The sequence below is a fragment of the Pseudophryne corroboree genome, chromosome 4 (genome assembly GCF_028390025.1).
Source record: "Pseudophryne corroboree isolate aPseCor3 chromosome 4, aPseCor3.hap2, whole genome shotgun sequence".
NCBI lineage: Eukaryota > Metazoa > Chordata > Amphibia > Anura > Myobatrachidae > Pseudophryne > Pseudophryne corroboree.
The window spans coordinates 793,273,489-793,297,488 of NC_086447.1; the positions used below are offsets into that span (position 1 = coordinate 793,273,489).

At 50.6% G+C, this 24,000-nt stretch overlaps 1 protein-coding gene across 3 annotated transcripts in view; it reads left to right on the forward strand.

Annotated features, from left to right (window-relative positions):
- The first annotated feature begins 1,647 nt into the window (after positions 1–1,647).
- Positions 1,648–24,000, forward strand: part of DYNC2LI1 (dynein cytoplasmic 2 light intermediate chain 1) — a 378,136-nt gene continuing 355,783 nt past the window's right edge. For all 3 annotated transcript variants that reach the window (XM_063918338.1, XM_063918340.1, XM_063918339.1), the window contains exon 1: positions 1,648–1,756. In XM_063918338.1, coding sequence (XP_063774408.1) covers positions 1,743–1,756 — 14 coding nt within the window. In that variant the 5' untranslated portion in view covers positions 1,648–1,742. The remainder of the gene's footprint in view (positions 1,757–24,000) is intronic.

The window sequence follows — 24,000 nt, forward strand, 5'->3', positions numbered from 1 at the left end:
GGTATAATATGCAGCGCCGCTGGGGGAGGTGATGGAGCCGCAGCATGATATGTCAGTGTGACATATAGCATCTAGTGCCTGTGCTGCGGCCCTTGAAGTCTTCTTTCTTCTCAGAAAAGCTCTTTTCAGGGCTGCTTAGAGCAGCCCATCCTGTTAGCTGCCTGCACTGCAGGCACCAACTTACAGACTGAGCTCCAGAGCCTGGAGGCGATAATATAGAGGAGGCGGTGCAAGGCATCCTGGGAACAGTCAAAGCTTTAGCCTGTTGGTGCCTCGGATTAAGATCCAAATCTACACCCCAATGTTATTCCCTGTGGAATACCAGTGTACCCCGCTGTAGAAAGACAGTTTAACCCTGTACACTTCTCAATCAGATCCTAAAGATGGGAAGCAGCTGTTGCTGTTGTGGGAGAGCATTAACCTGTCTGGTGATAAACGCTCTCTCACTACTGGCTCTTGTTACCAGCGTTTGTGCATCAGTGCTCATGTGTCAGCTATTATTTACCCAGCGGCACCAGCGGCTTGTTAGAAAAAAAAAATCTTTGTTTTTGAACGTGCGCCATCCCCGGGTGTCGCAACTGATAGCCAGGGACAGTGCTGTGCAATGGGCAACAACACCTGTAGCTGTCAAGTTTATAACTGCAGCTGTCGGAACGGCCATGACTGAGGGGTCTATTCATGAAGCAGTGAAAAGAGCGGAGAAGTGAGCCAGTGGAGAAGTTGCCCATGGCAACCAATTATCTTTTAAGTAACATTTGTCAAGTGCATTCTATAAAATATGTCACAGCTGATTGGTTACCATGGGCAACTTCTCCACTGGCTCACTTCTCCGCTCTTTTCACTGCTTCATGAATAGACCCCCTCCATCTTACCCTGCATTTACTGGTACTCAGGGGCAGATGTATTAAGGCTGTTGCGTAATCTCCTTGCACTTATCACTAGTTTATCACTTCTTTATCCCTTCTCCAGGTTAATACATCTGCCCATACTTCTGTGTTACATGGGGCAAAGCTGTAAACGCCTGTTCTTACATCTACCCCCAAGACCTTTAGTACACTGCACTGTACTGATGTGACAGTCCCTGCTCAGAGCACAGCATCTTACAAATAAGTCCCTCATCAAAGCCATCCTTCTGCTGTTAATACTCGGGACTGACATCATGGTGGTCATTCCGTCCCGATCGCTCGCTGCAGTTTATCGCAGTGCAAAGACCGGGTCGGTCAGAGACGATCACTGCGATCGCCTCTGCCTGATTGACAGGCAGAGGCGATCGCTGGGTGGGAGGGGGCAGCACGGCGGCGTTTAGCCGCTGTTGTGGGGGCGCGGTCCGGCCAACGCAGGCGTGGCCGGACCGTTCAGGTGGCGGGCCGCAGCGGCTGCATGACGTCACACACGACGAGTAGCTCCCGGCCAGCACGCTAAAGCTGCGCTGGCTGCGAGCTACTCCTAAAGTGCAAAAGCATCGCCTCTTGCACTTCTGCGGGGAGAGGAAGGGGATAGCCCTGTGCTGGGCGTCCCCCCGCATGACTATTGTCATGATCGTTGCCCTGCAACAATGTGCAGGGATACGATCAACTCGTAATGACCACCCATGATCCGAGTAATAAGAGAACAACAAACTGAGCAGAAGTGAAACTACAATTCCCTGGATGCATTTCGACGGTGACGTCATCACTACGCGCTGCGGGAGAGCGTTACTATAGAGACGGAGGCGTTGCTCGGAGCCGTTACCCAGGGAAGCTATGCTACGCTCCAGGTACAGGGAGGGTGGGCAGGACTGGACCCGGTGGGCACGGTGGTTGTCACGTATTGCGTTAATGTGTAATTGAGTGGTGTGTATGTAATGACACGTCGGCATGTCAGTCCCCCCAATGCTCACACATGAAGTGCACGTTACCTAGCGGCACAACATGTCGTAGTACAGGATGCACAGCAAGGACTGGTTGTGCACATCGACCAGATGTGTCCAAGCTGACCTGTCGGTGGTCACCACCACGGGGCCACAGGGCCAGATCAAAAAGGAGCAATGGAATAGTGGTTGGGTTGTGTTGCCTCCACCACAGCTTGCCTTGCATGGTAACCAATGAGTGACTTTACCATGGATGGCAGTGGACGCCTGACGTTTTTGTATGCACAAGGGATCTCTGTTGTAAATTTCTTCTTCTTGCAGGAGTGAAGTCCGCAGATATGGGAAAGAAGCATGCGATAACCAGTGCAAGTGAATGGAAAAGGCATTTCAATTGTATTTGGCACACTGGGCCTAATTCAGATCTGTTCGCTCGCTAGCTATTTTTTGCAGCGCTGCGAACAGATAGACGCCGTCTATAGGGGAGTGTATTTTAGCTTTGCAAGTGTGCGAACGCGTGTGCAGTTTCTGAGTAGCTCTGACCTTACTCAGCCGCTGCGATCACTTCAGCCTATTCGAGCCCGGAATTGACATCAGACACCCGCCCTGCAAACGCTTGGACACGCCTGCGTTTTTCCAACCACTCACATAAAACGGTCAGTTGCCACCCACAAACGCCCTCCAGGGCCGGCTCGAGGCATGTTCGACTCGAGCGGCCGCGCAGGGCGCCACCCTTAATGGGCGCCGTGCGCTGGCGCCGCCATGTCGGAGCCTGGAGCCGGCCCTGATCTCCCCTGCTGTCCCGGCCGACACTGCTGTGTGCGCCGCCGCTGTGTGCGCTATGCGGCGCCGGCGTCTGATGTCAGACACCGGCGCCGCTCAGCGCGCGCAGCAGCACTCCCCCTCCCTCGGCACAGCAGGTACTGGGGGCATATGTGGCACTGTGGGGGAATTTATCTGGCACTGTGGGGGGCATTTATCTGGCACTGTGGGGGGCATTTATCTGGCACTGTGGGGGGCATTTATCTGGCACTGTGGGGGGCATTTATCTGGCACTGTTGGGGGCATTCATTTATCTGTCACTGTGGGGGGCATTCATTTATCTGGCACTGTGGGGGGCATTCATTTATCTGGCACTGCGGGGGGACGGGACATTTATCTGTGCACTGTGAGGGGGCATTAATGTATCTGGCACTGTGGGGGCATATCTGCGCTGTGGGGGCATGTATGTATCTGGCACTGTGGGGGCATTTCTGTATCTGGCACTGGGGGGGCATATCGGCACTATGGGGGTATTTATGTATCTGGCACTGTGCGGGTATATCTGCACTGTGGGGGCACTTATTTATCTGGCACTGGGGGCATTTATTTATCTGGCACTGTGGGGGCATTTATTTATCTGGCACTGTGGGGGGCATTTATTTATCTGGCACTGTGGGGGGCATTTATTTATCTGGCACTGTGGGGGCATATCTGGCACTGGGGGCATTAATGTATCTGGCACTGTGGGGGCATTAATGTATCTGACACTGTGGGGGGCAATAATGCATCTGGCACTGTGTGGGCACTTATGCATCTGGCACTGGGGGCATTTATGCATCTGGCAATGTGTGGGCATTTATGTATCTGGCACTGGGGGCATTTATGTATCTGGCCCTGTGGGGGCATTTTTATATATGGCACTGTGGGGACATATCTGGCACTGTGTGGGCATTTTTATATCTGGCACTGTGGGGGCACTTATGTATCTGGCACTGTGGGGGGCATATCTGCACTGTGGAGGCATTTATGTATCTGGCACTGTGGGGGGCATATCTGCACTGTGGAGGCATTTATGTATCTGGCACTTTGGGGGCATTTATGTATCTGAACTGTGGGTGTATATCTGGCACTATGTGGCCATTTATGTAGCTGGCACTGCTGGGGGGGGGGGCATGTCGCGTGTAGCTGGCACTGCTGGGAGGGGGCATGTCGCGTGTAGCTGGCACTGCTGGGAGGGGGCATGTCACGTGTAGCTGGCACTGCTGGGGGGCATGTCACGTGTAGCTGGCACTGCTGGGGGGCATGTCACGTGTAGCTGGCACTGCTGGGGAGCATGTTATGTAGTGTTCCCGCTAGGCGTCTGTGGCTAGGAAATGTGTCTCAGTTATCTCCCTGGTGCAATGTGTCTCAGTGCTGTGCCTGGCGCAAAGTGTATAGGAGGTTCTACCTGGTGAAGTGTGTATTAGCTGCACTACTGTGTGGTGTAATGCAAATTGCCACTATTATGTGGCCACGTACCTTCCCCACGAAGTAACTCCCCTTAATTTTTGCTGCGCGCCTTCGGCGCGCACTGTCCATGCTTTAACATATAGGTATGGGAACAACAAGCATTATGTACATCATTTTGCCCTCCTAACTTAAAAATGTGCCCTCCCTGTGATCAGCACCATGCCCTAAAAAGTGAACACTATCATGTGTAGCTGGCACTGCTGGGGGGCATGTCATGTGTAGCTGGCACTGCTGCGGGGCATGTCATGTGTAGCTGGCACTGCTGCGGGGCATGTCATGTGTAGCTGGCACTGCTGCGGGGCATGTCATGTGTAGATGGCACTGCTGCGGGGCATGTCATGTGTAGCTGGCACTGCACATTATGTGTATCTGGCACTATACTGGAGACATTGTGTGTAAGGAACACTACTGTGGCTATGTGTAAGGCTGCTAATTGTGTGAAAATATGTTTATAGTTTGATGATATGAAGTTACGAGGCCACGCCCACTTTTCCAGAGGCCACACCCACTGTTCCGGGAGCGCGCGCGCTGAAGGCGCGCGCATGTGTGTGTGTGTGGGGGGGGGGGGGGGCGCTTTTACATTTTCTCGCTCAGGGTGCTAGTAGGCCTGGAGCCGGCCCTGACGCCCTATTCCTGTCAATCTCCTTGCGAACGGCTGTGCAAATGGTTTCTTCGCTAGAACCAGTGCACAACAACGATCTGCTTTGTAACCATACGGCGCGCCTGCGCATTGGGGTGCATACGCATGCACAGTAGTTACCTGATCGCTGCGCACCGGAAAACGCAAGCGAACGAACAGATCTGAATTAGTCCCTTTGTCCGTTGCCTACAGCTATCGCTATATCAGTGTCAAGCGAGTGACATCTAATAAATAATGAATATACAGTAAGCGCTGCTCCTTGACTTTGTTTGAACATAATTTCATTATGTTCTAATCTCCTTTATAGCCTTTTACAGCTATGTCCTTTCTTACTATTGCTTTAGTTGCACCAGCTCTTGTGCGGCTGTTTTTTTTGCTGAAAATATGCACTTATTTGCATAATTAAAACACATACAGTGGGGATAGAAAGTTTGGGCACCCCAGGCAAAAATTAATTTCTCTGACGTCCTAGTGGATGCTGGGGACTCCGTCAGGACCATGGGGATTTAGCGGCTCCGCAGGAGACAGGGCACAATAATAAAAGCTTTAGGATCAGGTGGTGTGCACTGGCTCCTCCCCCTATGACCCTCCTCCAAGCCTCAGTTAGATTTTTGTGCCCAACGAGAAGGGTGCAATCTAGGTGGCTCTCCTGAGCTGCTTAGATTAAAAGTTTAAGTTAGGTTTTTTATTTTCAGTGAGTCCTGCTGGCAACAGGCTCACTGCTACGAGGGACTTAGGGGAGAGAAGAAAACTCACCTGCGTGCAGGATGGATTTGCTTCTTAGGCTACTGGACACCATTAGCTCCAGAGGGAGTCGGAACACAGGTCTCACCCTGGGGTTCGTCCCGGAGCCGTGCCGCCGACCCCCCTTACAGATGCCGAAGTTGAAGAGGTCCAGAGGTCCAGAAACAGGCGGCAGAAGACTTTCAGTCTTCATAAGGTAGCGCACAGCACTGCAGCTGTGCGCCATTGTTGTCAGCACACTTCACCAACAGTCACCAACTGTCACTGAGGGTGCAGGGCGCTGGGGGGGGCGCCCTGGGCAGCAATGTATAATACCTTTTTATGGCTAAAATACATCACATATAGCCCTTGAGGCTATATGGATGTATTTAACCCCTGCCAGATCTCACAAACTCCGGGAGAAGAGGCCGCCGAAAAGGGGGCGGGGCCTATTCTCCTCAGCACACAGCGCCATTTTCCTGCTCAGCTCTGCTGTGAGGAAGGCTCCCAGGCTCTCCCCTGCACTGCACTACAGAAACAGGGTTAAAACAGAGAGGGGGGGCACTTATTTGGCGATATGATTACATATATAAAAATGCTATAAGGGAAAACACTTGTATAAGGGGTTGTCCCTGTATAATTATAGCGTTTTTGGTGTGTGCTGGCAAACTCTCCCTCTGTCTCCCCAAAGGGCTAGTGGGGTTCTGTCCTCTGTCAGAGCATTCCCTGTGTGTGTGCTGTGTGTCGGTACGTGTGTGTCGACATGTAGGAGGATGATGTTGGTGAGGAGGCGGAGCAAATTGCCTGTATTGGTGATGTCATTCTCTAGGGAGTCGACACTGGAATGGATGGCTTATTTAGGAATTACGTGATAATGTCAACACGCTGCAAGGTCGGTTGACGACATGAGACGGCCGGCAAACAAATTAGTACCTGTCCAGGCGTCTCAGACACCGTCAGGGGCTTGTAAAAACGCCCATTTACCTCAGTCGGTCGACACAGACACAGACACGGACACTGACTCTAGTGTCGACGGTGAAGAAACAAACGTATTTTCCTTTAGGGCCACACGTTTCATGTTAAGGGCAATGAAGGAGGTGTTACATATTTCTGATACTACAAGTACCACAAATAAGGGTATTATGTAGGGTGTGAATAAACTACTTGTAGTTTTTCCTGAATCAGATAAATTAAATGAAGTGTGTGATGATACGTGGGTTTCCTCCGATAGAAAATTATTGGCGGTATACCCTTTCCCGCCAGAAGTTAGGGCGAGTTGGGAAACACACCTTAGGGTGAATAAGGCGCTCACACGCTTATAAAAACAAGGGGCGTTACCGTCTCCAGATACGGCAGCCCTCAAGGAGCCAGCTGATAGGAAGCTGAAAAATATCCTAAAAGTATATACACATATACTGGTGTTATACTACGACCAGCAATCGCCTCAGCCTGGATGTGCAGCGCTGAGGGGGCTTGGTCGGATTTCCTGACTGAAAATATTGATACCCTTGACAGGGACAAGATTTTATTGACTATAGAGCATTTTAAGGATGCATTTCTATATATGCGAGATGCGCAGAGGGATATTTGCATTCTGGCATCAAGAGTAAATGTGATGTCCATATCTGCCAGACGACAGTGGTCAGGTGATGCAGATTCCAGACGGCACATGGAAGTATTGCCGTATAAAGGGGCGGTCCATCGGACCTGGTGGCCATGGCAACAGCTGAAAAATCCACCTTTTGTTACCCCAAGTCACATCTCAGCAGAAAAGGACACAGTCTTTTCAGTCTCAGTCCTTTCGTCCCCATAAGGGCAGGCGGGCAAAAGGGCCAGTCATATCTGCCCAGGGGTAGAGGAAAGGGAAGAAGACTGCAGCAGGCAGCCCATTCCCAGGAACAGAAGCCCTCCACAGCTTCTGCCAAGTCCGCAGCATGACGCTGGGGCCGTACAAGCGGACTCGGGTGCGGTAGGGGGTCATCTCAAGAGTTTCAGCACGCAGTGGGCTCACTCACAAGTGGACTCCTGGATCCTACACGTAGTATCCCAGGTGTACATTGGAAATTCGAGACGTCTCCCCCTCACAAGTTCCTGAAGTCTGCTTTACCAACGTCTCCCTCCGACAGGGAGGCAGTATTGGGAACAATTCACAGGCTGTATTCCCAGCAGGTGATAATCAAAGTACCCCTTCTACAACAAGGGAAGGGGTATTATTCCACACTATATTGTGGTACTGAAGCCAGACGGCTAGGTGAGATCTGAAATATTTGAACACTTACATACAAGCGTTCAAATCAAGATGGAGTCACTCAGAGCAGTGATAGCGAACCAGGAAGAAGGGGACGATATGGTGTCACTGGATATCAGGGACGCTTACCTACATGTCCAAATTTGCCCTTCTCACCAAGGGTACCTCAGGTTCGTGGTACAGAACTGTCGCTATCAGTTCAGACGCTGCCATTTGGATTGTCCACGGCACCCCGGGTCTTTACCAAGGTAATGGCCGAAATGATGATTCTTCTTAAAAGAAATATGGACGCTTTCCTGATAAGGGCAAGGTCCAGAGAACAGTTGGAGGTCGGAGTAGCACTATCTTAAGTAGTTCTACGACAGCACGAGTGGATTCTAAATATTCCAAAATCGCAGTTTTTTCCGACGACACGTCTACTGTTCCTAGGGATGATTCTGGACACAGTCCAGAAAAGGATGTTTTCTCCCGGAGAAGAAAGCTAGGGAGTTATCCGAGCTAGTCAGGAACCTCCTAAAACCAGGAAAAGTATCAGTGCATCATTGCACAAGGATCCTGTGAAAAATGGTGGTTTCTTACAAAGCGATCCCATTCGGTAGATTTCACGCAAGAACCTTTACGTGGGATCTGCTGGAAAAATGGTCCGGATCGCATCTTCAGATGCATCAGCAGATAACCCTGTCTCCAAGGACAAGGGTGTTTCTTCTGCGGTGGCTGCAGAGTGCTCATCTATGAAAGGGCTGCAGATTCGGCATTCAGGACTGGGTCCTGGTGACCACGGATGCCAGCCTGAGTGGCTGGGGAGCAGTCACACAAGGAAAAAATTTCCAGAGAGTGTGATCGAGTCTGGAGACTTCTCTCCACATAAATATACTGGAGCTAAGGGCAATTTACAATGCTCTAAGCTTAGCAAGACCTCTGCTTCAAGGTCAGCCGGTATTGATCCAGTGGGACAACATCACGGCAGTCGCCCACGTAAACAGACAGGGCGGCACAAGAAGCAGGAGGGAAATGGCAGAAACTGCAAGGATTCTTCGCTGGGCGAAAAATCATGTGGTAACACTCTCAGCAGTGTTCATTCCGGGAGTGGAAAACTGGGAAGCAGACTTCCTCAGCAGGCATGACCTCCACCCGGGAGAGTGGGGACTTCATCGGGAAGTCTTCCACATGATTGTAAACCGTTGTGAAAAACCAAAGGTGGACATGATGGCGTCCCGCCTGAACAAAAAACTAGATATTGCGCCAGGTCAAGGGACCCTCAGGCAATAGCGGTGGACGCTCTGGTAACACTGTGGATGTACCAGTCAGAGTATGTGTTCCCTCCTATGCCTCTCATACAAAAAGTACTGAGAATCATAAGAGGGAGATGAGTAAGAATGATACTCGTGGTTCCGGATTGGCCAAGAAGGACTTGGTACCCGAAACTTCAAGAGATGTTCACGGAAGACCCGTGGCCTCTACCTTTAAGAAAGGACCTGCTCCAGCAGGGGCCTTGTCTGTTCCAAGACTTACCGCGGCCGCGTTTGACGGCATGGCGGTTGAACGCCGGATCCTGAAAGGGCATTCCAGATGAAGTCATCCCTACCCTGGTCGAAGACAGGAAGGATGTAACCGCAAAACATTTTCACCGCATTTGGCGAAGATATGTTGCGTGGTGTGAGGCCAAGAAGGCCCCTACAGAGGAATTCCAACTGGGTCGTTTCCTACATTTCCTGAAAACAGGACTGTCTATGGGCCTAAAATTAGGGTCCATTAAGGTTCAAATTTCGGCCCTGTCGAATTTCTTCCAGAAAGAACTGGCTTTAGTGCCTGACGTTCAGATGTTTGTAAAAGGGGTACTGCATATACAGCCTCCTTTTGTGCCCCAGTGGCACCTTGGGATCTCAATGTTGTTTTGAGTTTCCTAAAGTCACATTGGTTTGAACCACTCACCACTGTGGACTTAGCATCGTCACCTTCCATGTGAGATATTTTATTAGCCCTGGCTTCAGCCAGGCGTGTGTCAGAATTGGCGGCTTTATCATATATAAAGCCCTTACTTAATTTTTCATTCTGACAGGGCAGAATTGAGGACTCGTCCTCAATTTCTCCTTAAGGTGTTTTCTGTTTTTCACATGAACCAACCTATTGTGGTACCTGCGGGTACTAGGGACTTGGAGGACTCCAAGTTACTTGACGTTGTCAGGGCCCTGAAAAATATGTTTCCAGGAAGGCTGGAGTCAGAAAATCTGACTCGCTGTTTAGCCTGTATGCACCCAACAAGATGGGTGCTCCTGCTTCTAAGCAGACGATTGCTCGCTGGATTTGTAATACAATTCAGTTTACACATTCTGTGGCAGGCCTGCCACAGCCAAAATCGGTAAAAGCCCATTCCAAAAGGAAGGGGGCTCATCTTGGGCGACTGCCCGAGGGGTCTCGGCTTTACAACTTTGCCGAGCAGTTACTTGGTCAGGGGAAAACACGTTTGCTAAATTCTACAAATTTGATACCCTGGCTGAGGAGGACATGGAGTTCTCTCATTCGGTGCTGCAGGGTCATCCGCACTCTCCCGCCCGTTTGGGAGCTTTGGTATAATCCCCATGGTCCTGACGGAGTCCCCAGCATCCACTAGGACGTCAGAGAAAATAAGATTTTACTTACCGATAAATCTATTTCTCGTAGTCCGTAGTGGATGCTGGGCGCCCATCCCAAGTGCGGATTGTCTGCAATACTTGTACATAGTTATTGTTACAAAAATCGGGTTATTCTTGTTGTGAGCCATCTTTTCAGAGGCTCCTTCGTTGTTATCATACTGTTAACTGGGTTCAGATCACAGGTTGTACGGTGTGATTGGTGTGACTGGTATGAGTCTTACCCGGGATTCAATATCCTTCCTTATTATGCACGCTCGTCCGGGCACAGTATCCTAACTGAGGCTTGGAGGAGGGTCATAGGGGGAGGAGCCAGTGCACACCACCTGATCCTAAAGCTTTTATTATTGTGCCCTGTCTCCTGCGGAGCCGCTAAATCCCCATGGTCCTGACGGAGTCCCCAGCATCCACTACGGACTACGAGAAATAGATTTATCGGTAAGTAAAATCTTATTTTTAATGTGCAAAAAGAAGCCAAGGAAAGATGGAAAAATCTCCAAAAGGCATCAAATTACAGATTAGACATTCTTATAACATGTCAAAAAAAAGTTTGATTTTATTTCCATCATTTACACTATCAAAAGAACAAAAAATGGCATCTGCAAAAGTTTGGGCACCCTGCAGAGTTAATACCTTGTACTGCCCCCTTTGGACAGCTGAGACCTGGCAGTGTCATGGATTGTTCTCAATCATCGTCTGGAAAGACCAGGTGATGTTAATCTCAAAGGCTTTAAAAGCCCAGACTCATCTGACCTTGCTCCAACAATCAGCACCATGGGTTTCCTCTAAAGGGCCCCACAGACATGCCGATCCGCCGCCGAGCTGCCCGACGGACGACCCGGCGGCAGGGGGGGGGAGTGACGTTTCTTCACTCCCCCCGTCACGCGGCTCCATTGAAGTGCAGGCAAATATGGACGAGATCGTCCATATTGGCCTGCATGTACAGCCGACGGGGGACCAGCGATGAACGAGCGCGGGGCCGCGCATCGTTCATCGCTGGAGCCTCCACACTGAAAGATATGAACGAATTCTCGTTCATTTATGAATGAGATCGTTCATATCTTTCAAACAAATCGGCATGTGTGTAGGGCCTATAAGCAGTTGTGTAGAACACTGAAACTGAGAATAGTTGACGTTCACAAAGCAGGAGAAGGCTATAAGAAGATAGCAAAGCGTTATCAGATGCCCATATCCTCTGTTCGGAATGTAATTAAGAAATGGCAGTCATCAGGAACAGTGGAGGTTAAAGCAAGATCTGGAAGACCAAGAAAAATATCAGACCGAACAGCTCGCAGGATTGTGAGAAAAGCAAGTCAAAATCCACGTTTGACTGCACGATCCCTCCAGGAAAATGGATTCAATAAGATTCCAGCAAATTTTGGACGCTAACTTGATGCCATCTGTGAAAAAGCTGAAGTTAAAGAGAGGCTGGCTTCTACAAATGGATAATGATCCTAAACACACCTCAAAATCCACGGTGGATTACATCAAGAGGCGTAAACTGAAGGTTTTGCCATGGCCTTCACGATCTCCTGACCTCAACATAATTGGAAATCTATGGATAGACCTTAAAAGAGCAGTGCGTCACAGACAGCCCAGGAATCTCAAAGAACTGGAAGACTTTTGTAAGGAAGAAAGGGGCGAAGATACCTCAAACAAGAATTGAAAGACTCCTGGCTGGCCACAAAAAGCGTTTACAAGCTTTATGTCATTATGACTTGCTGTGCTGCGGCTCCATCACCTCCGCAGGAGCGCTGTATACTCCTGCGGCCGGTTCCCGGGTACTTGCAGCGGAGGCGCACCGGTCCACAGGCACACCACCACTGACACTCCCAGGATTGCAGGGCTGCAAATCCCGGTCCCAGGAGACGGACCGCGCCGCTGGCGTGGATACTGTACTGCACAGGGACCCCACTATATCCACCAGGGCTGGGGGCACAGGTTGAATTTTGATTAATCAATTTTGTCATACGTCCTAGAGGATGCTGGGGATGCTTCAAGAACCATGGGGTATAGACGGGATCCGCAGGGGTGTGAACTGGCTCCTCCCTCTATGCCCCTCCTCCAGACTCCAGGTAGATTCTGTGCCCATAGAGACTGGTCACACACTGAGGAGCTCTACTGAGTTTCTTGGAAAAGACTTTGTTAGGTTTATTATTTTCAGGGAGCACTGCTGGCAACAGTCTCCCTGCATCGTGGGACTGAGGGGAGAGAAGCAGACCTACTTCTCTGAGTTCAAAGGCTCTGCTTCTTAGGCTACTGTACACCATTAGCTCCAGCGGGTCCGATCACTTGGTGCGCCTAGCTGCTTTTTCCCGAAGCCGCGCCGTCACCCCCCTTGCAGAGCCAGAAGAAAGAAGCCGGGTGAGTAAATGAAGAACAGAAGACTTCAGTGACAGCAGAAGACTTTGTGGCTCTGAGGTACCGCGCAGCGGCCGCGCTGTGCTCCATTGCTCCCACACACACAAGCAGCACTACAATGGTGCAGGGCGCAGGGGGGGCGCCCTGGGCAGCATGTATACCTCAGAGATAGACTGGCAAGAGAGATATTAAGTGCCTGGGCACTTAATACAGACCCCCGCCAGTATAAATATCTAGAAAATAGCGGGTCTGAAGCGCGCCATTAAAGGGGCGTGGCTTAGCCCTCCAGCTCTATCCAGCGCCATTTTCTCATAAAAAACAGGGGGGGGGGGCACAGTTGTTTAGTGCAATATATGTTAGAAATAAAGCACAATGTATAATGAGTATGGTGTAAATAGGGCTGGTAAACGTCTGCTATGTTTCCCTGACAGAAAGTACTGGGTCTATTCCTTACAGTCGGCATGTCTGAGGCTGAGGGCTCTGCCACAAACGACTATAGGAATGTCTCTGTCGGCACTGCCGACTCCTGAGGGTACTTGGTTCATGTAAATAATGTCAGTAGATGTATGCTTTTCCAATGGGAAAACTATATGGGAGACACAGACGTGTGTGGGTCACCCTGTTGGCACCAATTAATTTGACTGGGTAAAAAAATTGACATGATAATGTGATGCATTTCAGAAAGCTATACCTGTATGTATGTATGTATGTATGTATGTATGTATGTGTATATATATATATTTCTCTATCGTCCTAGTGGATGCTGGGGTTCCTGAAAGGACCATGGGGATTAGCGGCTCCGCAGGAGACAGGGCACAAAAAGTAAAGCTTTAGGATCAGGTGGTGTGCACTGGCTCCTCCCCCTATGACCCTCCTCCAAGCCTCAGTTAGATTTTTGTGCCCGGCTGAGAAGGGTGCAATCTAGGTGGCTCTCCTAAAGAGCTGCTTAGAAAAGTTTAGCTTAGGTTTTTTATTTTACAGTGAGTCCTGCTGGCAACAGGATCACTGCAACGAGGGACTTAGGGGAGAAGAAGTGAACTCACCTGCGTGCAGGATGGATTGGCTTCTTTGGCTACTGGACATTAGCTCCAGAGGGACGATCACAGGTACAGCCTGGATGGTCACCGGAGCCTCGCCGCCGGCCCCCTTGCAGATGCTGAAACAAGAAGAAGGTCCAGAATCGGCGGCATGAAGACTCCTCAGTCTTCTTAAGGTAGCGCACAGCACTGCAGCTGTGCGCCATTTCCTCTCAGCACACTTCACACGGCAGTCACTGAGGGTGCAGGGCGCTGGAAGGGGGGCGCCCTGGGAGGCAATGAAAACCTATTTTTGGCTAAAAATACCTCACATATAGCCTCCGGGGGCTATATGGAGATATTTAACCCCTGCCAGAATCCGTTAAGAGCGGGAGACGAGGCCGCCGAAAAAGGGGCGGGGCCTATCTCCTCAGCACACAGCGCCATTTTCCCTCACAGAAAGGCTGGAGGGAAGGCTCCCAGGCTCTCCCCTGCACTGCACTACAGAAACAGGGTTAAAACAGAGAGGGGGGGCACTAATTTGGCGTTAGAAATATATAAAAAAGATGCTATAAGGGAAAACACTTATATAAGGTTGTCCCTATATAATTATAGCGTTTTTGGTGTGTGCTGGCAAACTCTCCCTCTGTCTCTCCAAAGGGCTAGTAGGTCCTGTCCTCTATCAGAGCATTCCCTGTGTGTGTGCTGTGTGTCGGTACGTGTGTGTCGACATGTATGAGGACGATGTTGGTGAGGAGGCGGAGCAATTGCCTGTAATGGTGATGTCACTCTCTAGGGAGTCGACACCGGAATGGATGGCTTATTTAGGGAATTACGTGATAATGTCAACACGCGGCAAGGTCGGTTGACGACATGAGACGGCCGACAAACAATTAGTTCCGGTCCAGACGTCTCAAAAACACCGTCAGGGGTTTTAAAACGCCCGTTTACTTTAGTCGGTCGACACAGACACAGACAGGGACACTGAATCCAGTGTCGACGGTGAATAAACAAACGTATTCCTTATTAGGGCCACACGTTAAGGGCAATGAAGGAGGTGTTACATATTTCTGATACTACAAGTACCACAAAAGAGGGTATTATGTGGGATGTGAAAAAACTACCGTAGTTTTTCCCGAATCAGATAAATTAAATGAAGTGTGTGATGATGCGTGGGTTCCCCCCGATAGAAAATATGGGCGGTATACCCTTTCCCGCCAGAAGTTAGGGCGCGTTGGGAAACACCCCTTAGGGTGGATAAGGCGCTCACACGCTTATCAGAACAAGTGGCGGTACCGTCTATAGATAGGGCCGTCCTCAAGGAGCCAGCTGACAGGAGGCTGGAAAATATCATAAAAAGTATATACACACATACTGGTGTTATACTGCGACCAGCGATCGCCTCAGCCTGGATGTGCAGAGCTGGGGTGGCTTGGTCGGATTCCCTGACTAAAAATATTGATACCCTTGACAGGGACAGTATTTTATTGACTATAGAGCATTTAAAGGATGCATTTCTATATATGCGAGATGCACAGAGGGATATTTGCACTCTGGCATCAAGAGTAAGTGCGATGTCCATATCTGCCAGAAGATGTTTATGGACACGACAGTGGTCAGGTGATGCAGATTCCAAACGGCACAAAGGTGTATTGCCGTATAAAGGAAGAGGAGTTATTTGGGGTCGGTCCATCGGACCTGGTGGCCACGGCAACTGCTGGAAAATCCACCGTTTTTTACCCTAAGTCACATCTCTGCAGAAAAAGACACCGTCTTTTCAGCTTCAGTCCTTTCGTCCCTATAAGAGTCATATCTGCCCAGGGATAGAGGAAAGGGAAGAAGACTGCAGCAGGCAGCCCATTCCCAGGAACAGAAGCGTTCCACCGCTTCTGACAAGCTCTCAGCATGACGCTGAGACCGTACAGGACCCCTGGATCCTACAAGTAGTATCCCAGGGGTACAGATTGGAATGTCGAGACGTTTCCCCTGCGCAGGCTCCTGAAGTCTGCTTTACCAAGGTCTCCCTCCGACAAGGAGGCAGTATGGGAAACAATTCACGAGCTGTATTCCCAGCAGGTGATAATTAAATTACCCCTCCTACAACAAGAAAAGGGGTATTATTCCACACTATATTGTGGTACTGAAGCCAGAAGGCTAGGTGAGACCTATTCTAAATCTAAAAAAATTTGAACACTTACAAAGGTTCAAATCAAGATGGAGTCACTCAGAGCAGTGATAACGAACCGGGAAGAAGGGGACTATATGGTGTCCCGAGACATCAGGGATGCTTACCTCCATGTCCCAAATTTGCCCTTATCACTAAGGGTACCTCAGGTTCGTGGTACAGAACTGTCACTATCAGTTTCAGACGCTGCCGTTTGGATTGTCCACGGCACCCCGGGTCTTTACCAAGGTAATGGCCGAAATGATGGTTCTTCTTCGAAGAAAAGGCGTCTTAATTATCCCTTACTTGGACGATCTCCTGATAAGGGCAAAGTCCAGGGAACAGTTGGAGGTCGGAGTAGCACTATCTCGGATACTGTTACAACAGCAGGGGTGGATTCTAAATATTCCAAAATCGCAGCTGATCCCGACCACAAGTCTCCTGTGCTTAGGGATGATTCTGGACACAGTCCAGAAAAAGGTGTTTCTCCCGGAAGAGAAAGCCAGGGAGTTATCCGAGCTAGTCAGGAACCTCCTAAAATCAGTGCATCATTGCACAAGGGCCATGGTAAAAAAATGGTGACTTCCTTCGAAGCAATTCCAGTCGGCAGATTTCATGCAAGAACTTTTCAGTGGGATCTGCTGGACAAATGGTCCGGATCGCATCTTCAGATGCATCAGCGGATAACCCTATATCCAAGGACAAGGATGTCTCTCCTGTGGTGGTTCCAGAGTGCTCATCTTCTAGAGGGCCGCAGATTCGGCATTCAGTTTTGGATGTTGGTGACCACGGAGGCCAGCCCGAGAGGCTGGGGAGCAGTCACACAAGGAAAAAATTTCCAGGGAGTGTGATCAAGTCTGGAGACTTTTCTCCACATAAATATAGCTAAGGGTAAATTTATAATGCTCTAAGCTTAGCAAGACCTCTGCTTCAAGGTCAGCCGGTATTGATCCAGTGGGATAAAACATCACGGCAGTCGCCCACGTAAATAGACAGGGCGGCACAAGAAGCAGGAGGGCAGTGGCAAAAACTGCAAGGACTTTTCGCTGGGCGGAAAATCATGTGATAGCACTGTCAGCAGTGTTTCATTCCGGGAATGGAAACTGGGAAGCAGACTTCCTCAGTAGGCACGACCTCCACCCGGCAGAGTGGGAACTTCATGGGGAAGTTTTCCACATGATTGTAAACCATTGGGAATTACCAAAGGTGGACATGATGGCGTCCCGTCTGAACAAAAAACGGGACAGGTATTGCGCCAGGTTAAGAGACCCTCAGGCAATAGCTGTGGACGTTCTGGTAACACCGTGGGTGTACCAGTCGGTGTATGTGTTCCATCCTATGCTTTTCATACCTAAGGTACTGAGAATTATAAGACGTAGAGGAGTAAGAACTATACTCATGGCTCCGGATTGGCCAAGAAGGACTTGGTACCCGGAACTTTAAGAGATGCTCACAGAGGACTTATGGCCTCTGCCGCTAAGAAGGGACTTGTTTCAGCAAGTACCATGTCTGTTCCAAGACTTACCGCAGCTGCGTTTGACGGCATGGCGGTGGAACGCCGGATCCTAAGGGAAAAGGCATTCAGGAAGAGGTCATTCCTACCCTGGTCAAAGCCAGAAAGGAGGTGACCGCACAACATTATCACCACATGTGGCGAAAATATGTTGCGTGGTGTGAGGCCAGGAAGGCCCCACGAAGAAATTTCAACTCGGTCGATTCCTGCATTTCCTGCAAACAGGAGTGTCTATGGGCCTCAAATTGGGGTCCATTAAGGTTCAAATTTCGGCCCTGTCGATTTTTCTTCCAGAAAGAATTGGCTTCAGTTCCTGAAGTCCAGAAGTTTGTCAAGGGAGTATTGCATATACAACCCCCTTTTGTGCCTCCAGTGGCACTGTGGGATCTCAACGTAGTTCTGGGATTCCTCAAAACACATTGGTTTAAAACCAGTCAAATCTGTGGATTTGAAGCATCTCACATGAAAAGTGAACATGCTCTTGGACCTGGCCTGGACCAGGCGAGTGTCAAATTGGTGGTTTTTTTCTCAAAAAAAGCCCATATCTGTTTGTCCATTCGGACAGGGCAGAGCTGCGGACTCGTCCCCAGTTCTCTCCCTAAGGTGGTGTCAGTGTTTCACCTGAACCAGCTTATTGTGGTGTCTTGCGCCTACTAGGGACTTGGAGGACTCCAAGTTGCTAGATGTGGTCAGGGCCCTGAAAATATAGGTTCCAGGACGGCTGGAGTCAGGAAAACTGACTTGCTGTTATCCTGTATGCACCCAACAAACTGGGTGCTCTTGCTTCTAAGCAGACTTTTGCTAGTTGGATGTGTAATACAATTCAGCTTGCACATTCTGTGGCAGGCCTGCCACAGCCAAAATATGTAAATGCCCATTCCACAAGGAAGGTGGGCTCATCTTGGGCGGCTGCCCGAGGGGTCTCGGCTTTACAACTTTGCCGAGCGGCTATTTAGTCAGGGGCAAACACGTTTGTAAAATCCTACAAATTTGATAACCTGGCTAAGGAGGACCTGGAGTTCTCTCATTCGGTGCTGCAGAGTCATCCGCACTCTCCCGCCCGTTTGGGAGCTTTGGTATAATCCCCATGGTCCTTTCAGGAACCCCAGCATCCACTAGGACGATAGAGAAAATAAGAATTTACTTACCGATAATTCTATTTCTCGGAGTCCGTAGTGGATGCTGGGCGCCCATCCCAAGTGCGGATTATCTGCAATACTTGTACATAGTTACAAAAATCGGGTTATTATTGTTGTGAGCCATCTTTCAGAGGCTCCGCTGTTATCATACTGTTAACTGGGTTCAGATCACAGGTTGTACAGTGTGATTGGTGTGGCTGGTATGAGTCTTACCCGGGATTCATAAATCCTTCCTTATTGTGTACGCTCGTCCGGGCACAGTATCCTAACTGAGGCTTGGAGGAGGGTCATAGGGGGAGGAGCCAGTGCACACCACCTGATCCTAAAGCTTTACTTTTTGTGCCCTGTCTCCTGCGGAGCCGCTAATCCCCATGGTCCTTTCAGGAACCCCAGCATCCACTACGGACTCCGAGAAATAGAATTATCGGTAAGTAAATTCTTATTATATATATATATATGTATGTATGGTACGATTGCATAGATCTGTGGCTCGAACACAGACGTAGTAATTTTGTGGAGGGCGTAATATTAATAATATATTTCCCTCAGACCCCTCGGGGTCGCAAAAATTTTATTTTGCCCAGTTACTACTACCTGAATACTATTTCTTATGTCGACCATGATGTTTCCTGATTAGATCCTCAACATCGGCATTCAGTACATGTTTCATACACATTAGGAGCGTATTAACGTCACTAGGGACCCTGCTGTTCCCGACAAAAAATAAATAAATATATATATATATATAGATATATGTGTATTTAAATGTGTATATTCATATTAAAATTTATGCTGAAGTAAAGTTATTCCTTCTCATGTGCTGATCGCTCTGTTGAAAAAGTCTAATTCAGCCGTGACAAGATGGTTTCGAATCCTCACGAGGAGTCCGAGGGTTTATTCTTTTCCCGCCGTGGATAGAATAAAGTGAGAGTCAACCCCTGGTCTGCACGGGGCCCTGTCACAAAGGATCGTATACAGGAAGCTAAGTGATATTTTAATCATATGCTTTATTATATTTGCATTACATGCGCATGGGGGAATGCTTGTATTCAGAAATGGTCGGTTACCTTGTCATCCGATATAATTACCCTGGGGAGAGATGGGATACTCCTTAAGTTGGGTAATATCTAAAACATTGCAGCATGCTGCCGTGCGACTACAAGAGGTATGGGACTCTTGGGTTCGCGGGCCAATTCCATGGCGGTCTCGGCTAGGAGGGCGTTGTGGATTCACCAATGGTATGCTGAGGGTGACTCCGAGAAGTACTGAAGTACCTTCCCTATGAAGTTGAAACCTGGTTTGGGGATGGCTTTGTTATGTTGATCTCGGCAGATGCCACTGGTAAGTCTACCTTCTTGAGGTATGTTCCCTCACAACGGTTGGTGACGCATTTTTGTAGGATGCAGTCATTTCGACTGGATGGATACGGTTTTTCCCCTTCTTTGCAGGTAGAGGAAGGTGAAAAGATGAAAGGTCAGCAGCCTTTTCAAGTTCGCAGGAGCAGAAATCATCCTCTGTTTCTGCCACATCCACCGCATGTCGCTGGGTCTATCTTGCGGGAGCCCACACCGGTGGGACCAGGTCTAATATTCTTCAGTCAGTCCTGGAATGGATATGGACCAGTGAGTTAAGAATAGAGTCCCAAGGGGAACATACTGGAGTGTCCAGATAATTCCCCTCACTAATTTTTCAAATAGATCTTACCGATTCTCCTCTGCACGGGGAGGTAGTATGCGACGCCATACAAGGGTTGGGTCAGGGTCAGGATCAGGACATGCTGTCCATGTCACACACAAAAAAAAAAAGCTGTTATTCAAGCTTTTTCGTGCTTCTGAGCTCGGACAGCTCGGTCAGAACAATTCCAAAAATTTCTACTTAAGAAGTTGAACTACAAGATGGAATCTCTCAGGGCAGGGATCTCCAATCTGTTAAAGGAGAAAGAGTTTTTAGGTGCGGTTTCTTCCGCGTTAGGCTTACCTGGGTTTGCTATTCAGGATCGTCATTGCCAGTTCACCAGAGGGATGGCAGTATGATGGTTTTCCTTCGATAGTAAAAGCCATTATTATTCTGTACTGGGACGCTTTCCTGACTACGGCGAGGTCAAGAAACAAGTGGTGCGGGGGCGTGGCCTGGCTAGCATAGAGGAAGGTCGGGTCTCTGCTGAGCTCCGGCTGGCACTGTATCAAAACCCACTTTTTGACCAGATTTGGAGGCCCACCGACAAGGGACTAGTCCTCTAAGCCCCACCACTACACCCAGCACCTGGAGGAAGAAGCTGCGGAATCGGGGGGGCCCTGCGTTGCCCCCTGCGGATTGCGGCCTACCTCCACCCCAGAAGCCGGGGCCTCGATTTTGGAGCTGTGCCGGCGTTTCCTGGGACCCGGTTCGGCGACCCTGCAGACTCTCCCACCCACCTGAAAGGCTCTCCCTGGCACTGGGGGACTCACCCACCGGGCGCTGATCCTCGCAGGAGACCAGGGACCGGACGATCGGCGGGAGGTAAGGGCCGAGAAGTGTCTGGCTGGCAGCCGGCGGCCATCTTGCGGTTGGCGCCGCCCGGCCTCTAGACTTTACCTGGCCGATTCCCGACCTCTCCAGGCGCCTGCCCTTCCTCCCCCGTCTCACACAACACTGCAAGCAAGATCTAGCAAGATCTCTTCCCCCGCTGGCGGGGATCGACGACTGGGAGTCCTCCGGTGGACCTAACTCTCACTGATAAGCGGCGGCCATCTTGGGACTGGCAAAGCACCCATCAAACTCCCTGACTGGTGCTGGCTGTAACTAAGGCTCCCTCTTGTGGCGAATACTGGTATAGTCAACTCAGCCACTATACTTATATCTCTATAACCCTGCCTGTTCTCCTATCTCCTGAAGCCAGCACCTACTCCAGAGAAAGGCCGACGGAATAGCTCTAGCGGCTGCGTGCGGCGATTATCATACCCCGCACCCAACACTCAGACCCGCAGCTCCATCCCCCCTCTCCTGCGACCTCAATCAATCACTGGCTCTGTGCCCCTCCTGAGACTGAAGGGATCTCCTCCACCCCTGCCACCCACCTCGAAGCCCCTATACGCTCTCTTGGGAGGTGCCGGCTTGGACCACCCTCAACCTCCGGCTCTCTGCAACCCGCTCCAGCGGCGGCCGCTTGGTGAGTCTCTGGGACCGTGGTCCCTTCTGCCTCCATCCACCTAAACTCCACCGAGGCCTCCACTGGCACCCACCTGGGAGCCGCTTTCACATCACCCTGCGGTCCTCTCCCCCGCCGGGTCCCCGCCCCAGGGCTGCCCCGATCGCCGGCTGGTCCGTGCCCGGGACGCGTCCCTGTGGTCCCCGAGCGGTGGAGATAGTCTCCGGGATCCCCTCTCCTGCGACTTCGGACTCACACTCTCCAGTCCGGGCCGGGGTGCCCTCCCTCTGCTCTCGTGGTCCTCCCTGGGCGGACTCCATCTGCCGGGCTCGGCTGATGACCACACCGTAATGTCTCCTTAAGGCCCCCGAGTCACCTTCCCTGGCCCTGAGCCTCATAGCGGGAGCGCCACCCCCATTCCTCACCCTACTTTCCACCTACCCCCCTACGCCCCCAAGATGACCAGGGGTAACAAAAAATCCCAGGGGTCCGACCTCACACCATTTCTGACCAAAAAAGGCACCCCAGCCACGAACAGGCCTGACAATCCCGGCCCCTCTCAGGCCCCCTCCGAATCGGAGGCCGAAGATGACGATCTCACGCCCCTCACCCGTAAGGACTTCCTCTCCCTCCTTAAGGAGATGCGGGACATTAAGTCCTCAGTCCAAGCTCTACACTCCCTGAAATCCGATATAGCCGATATCGGCTCCAGAACTGACCAACTCGAAAGAAGAGTCGAAGAGGTGGTAACGTTCCAGCAAACAGCAGAGACCGAGTTGCATCAACTCCGTCAGGATGTTGCCCACCTCCGGGAGGAGAACGAGGACCAAGACAATAGAGCAAGGAGAAATAATATGAGGATTCGGGGTATCCCTGAGGAGGTCGAGGCATCTCATCTTGAACTCTACCTTAAACGCCTTTTCGCACACCTATCGCCCGACACCCCCGAGGAACATCTCCTCCTGGACCGAGCCCACCGGGCCTTGCGGCCGCGCTCCCAGGACTCTTCTCAGCCCAGAGATGTCATTCTCCGAATGCACTACTTCACTGCAAAGGAGGCCCGACGGCTGGGATCTGTGACTTTCCAAAACACCCCACTCCAGATTTTTCAGGATTTATCCCCGCTAACCTTAGCTAAACGCAGGGACTTCAAACCCATCACTTCCCTGCTCTCCCGTCACAACGTGAAGTACCGTTGGGGTTTCCCTTTCCGGATCTTAGTGTGGCACCAAGGGAAGCTCCTCACAGCTAGAGACCAACCTGAGGCCCAAACACTCCTCTCCAAACTGGGCATCCCCGTTCCTGACCAAGATGTCCACTCTCCACGCCTCCCACCACGGACACAGCGAGATTCACTTCGGTCTCCTCGTTCTGAGTGGTTCACGGTGCCGTCCTCCGGGGCCTCCCAGGCCCCACCTCCAGTGCCCTGAGAACTCTCACCTCTCTACGCTACAGCACCCTACATTGAATTGGGACGATCACTTCTGGTCGTACCCCCCCACCTGAAGTGCTACATTACCTTAGGTTCTTAGTGACCTTACCTCCTGACCCCTCGGTTGCTTCACAATAATATTGTTGTTATCCTCTATTGAAATGTTACATCGTTTGGTAGTTTAAATGTCTAACTGCCCACATATTCAAAAGTTACTCTCTTGATATGTTCCCATGCAGATACTTGACCCACTCTTTCCCCTCCTCCCCCTCCTCCTATTCTCCGCCCCTTGGGGCGGGCGCTCCGGCTATCATCTCTTCCTGTCTTCTCTCCAGCTCTCTCCCTCAGGTACCCCCAGGGGAGGCTTGCCTCCTGTCTTTCCCCGAGCGGCTCGTGACCCGCGATCGGGGCCCCATGCCGCGCCCCCACAGGGCCCCGGGCCCTACCGCTGACCTAGGTGCTTCCCCAACGCCTAGTATTCCTTCCCCTTGTCAGCTTTACCGGTCCTGGCCTCCTCCGCCAGACGACCAACCACCCCCCCACCCCCTCCGGTCCTCTTCCCCTACCACCCCTCCTCTGACCACACTCTCTCTCATTTCATATATCTTCGATCTGTCTCCCCCTCCCCCTTCTCCACCCCCAACCACTCCCGCCCTTTCAAATCCGACCACCTCACTGCTGCCTGCCCATGGGTCTCCGGGTACTCTCCCATAATGTGAAGGGCTTGAACAGCCCTCAAAAGAGAGGCAAGCTATTTGCCTCCCTTAAACACCATAGAGGCGATTTGATTTTCCTACAGGAAACTCACTTCGTGCACGAATCTCACCCTACCCTGCAATGTAAACCATTTCCCGTTTCCTTTCATGCCTGCGATCACCTAGCCAAAAAAC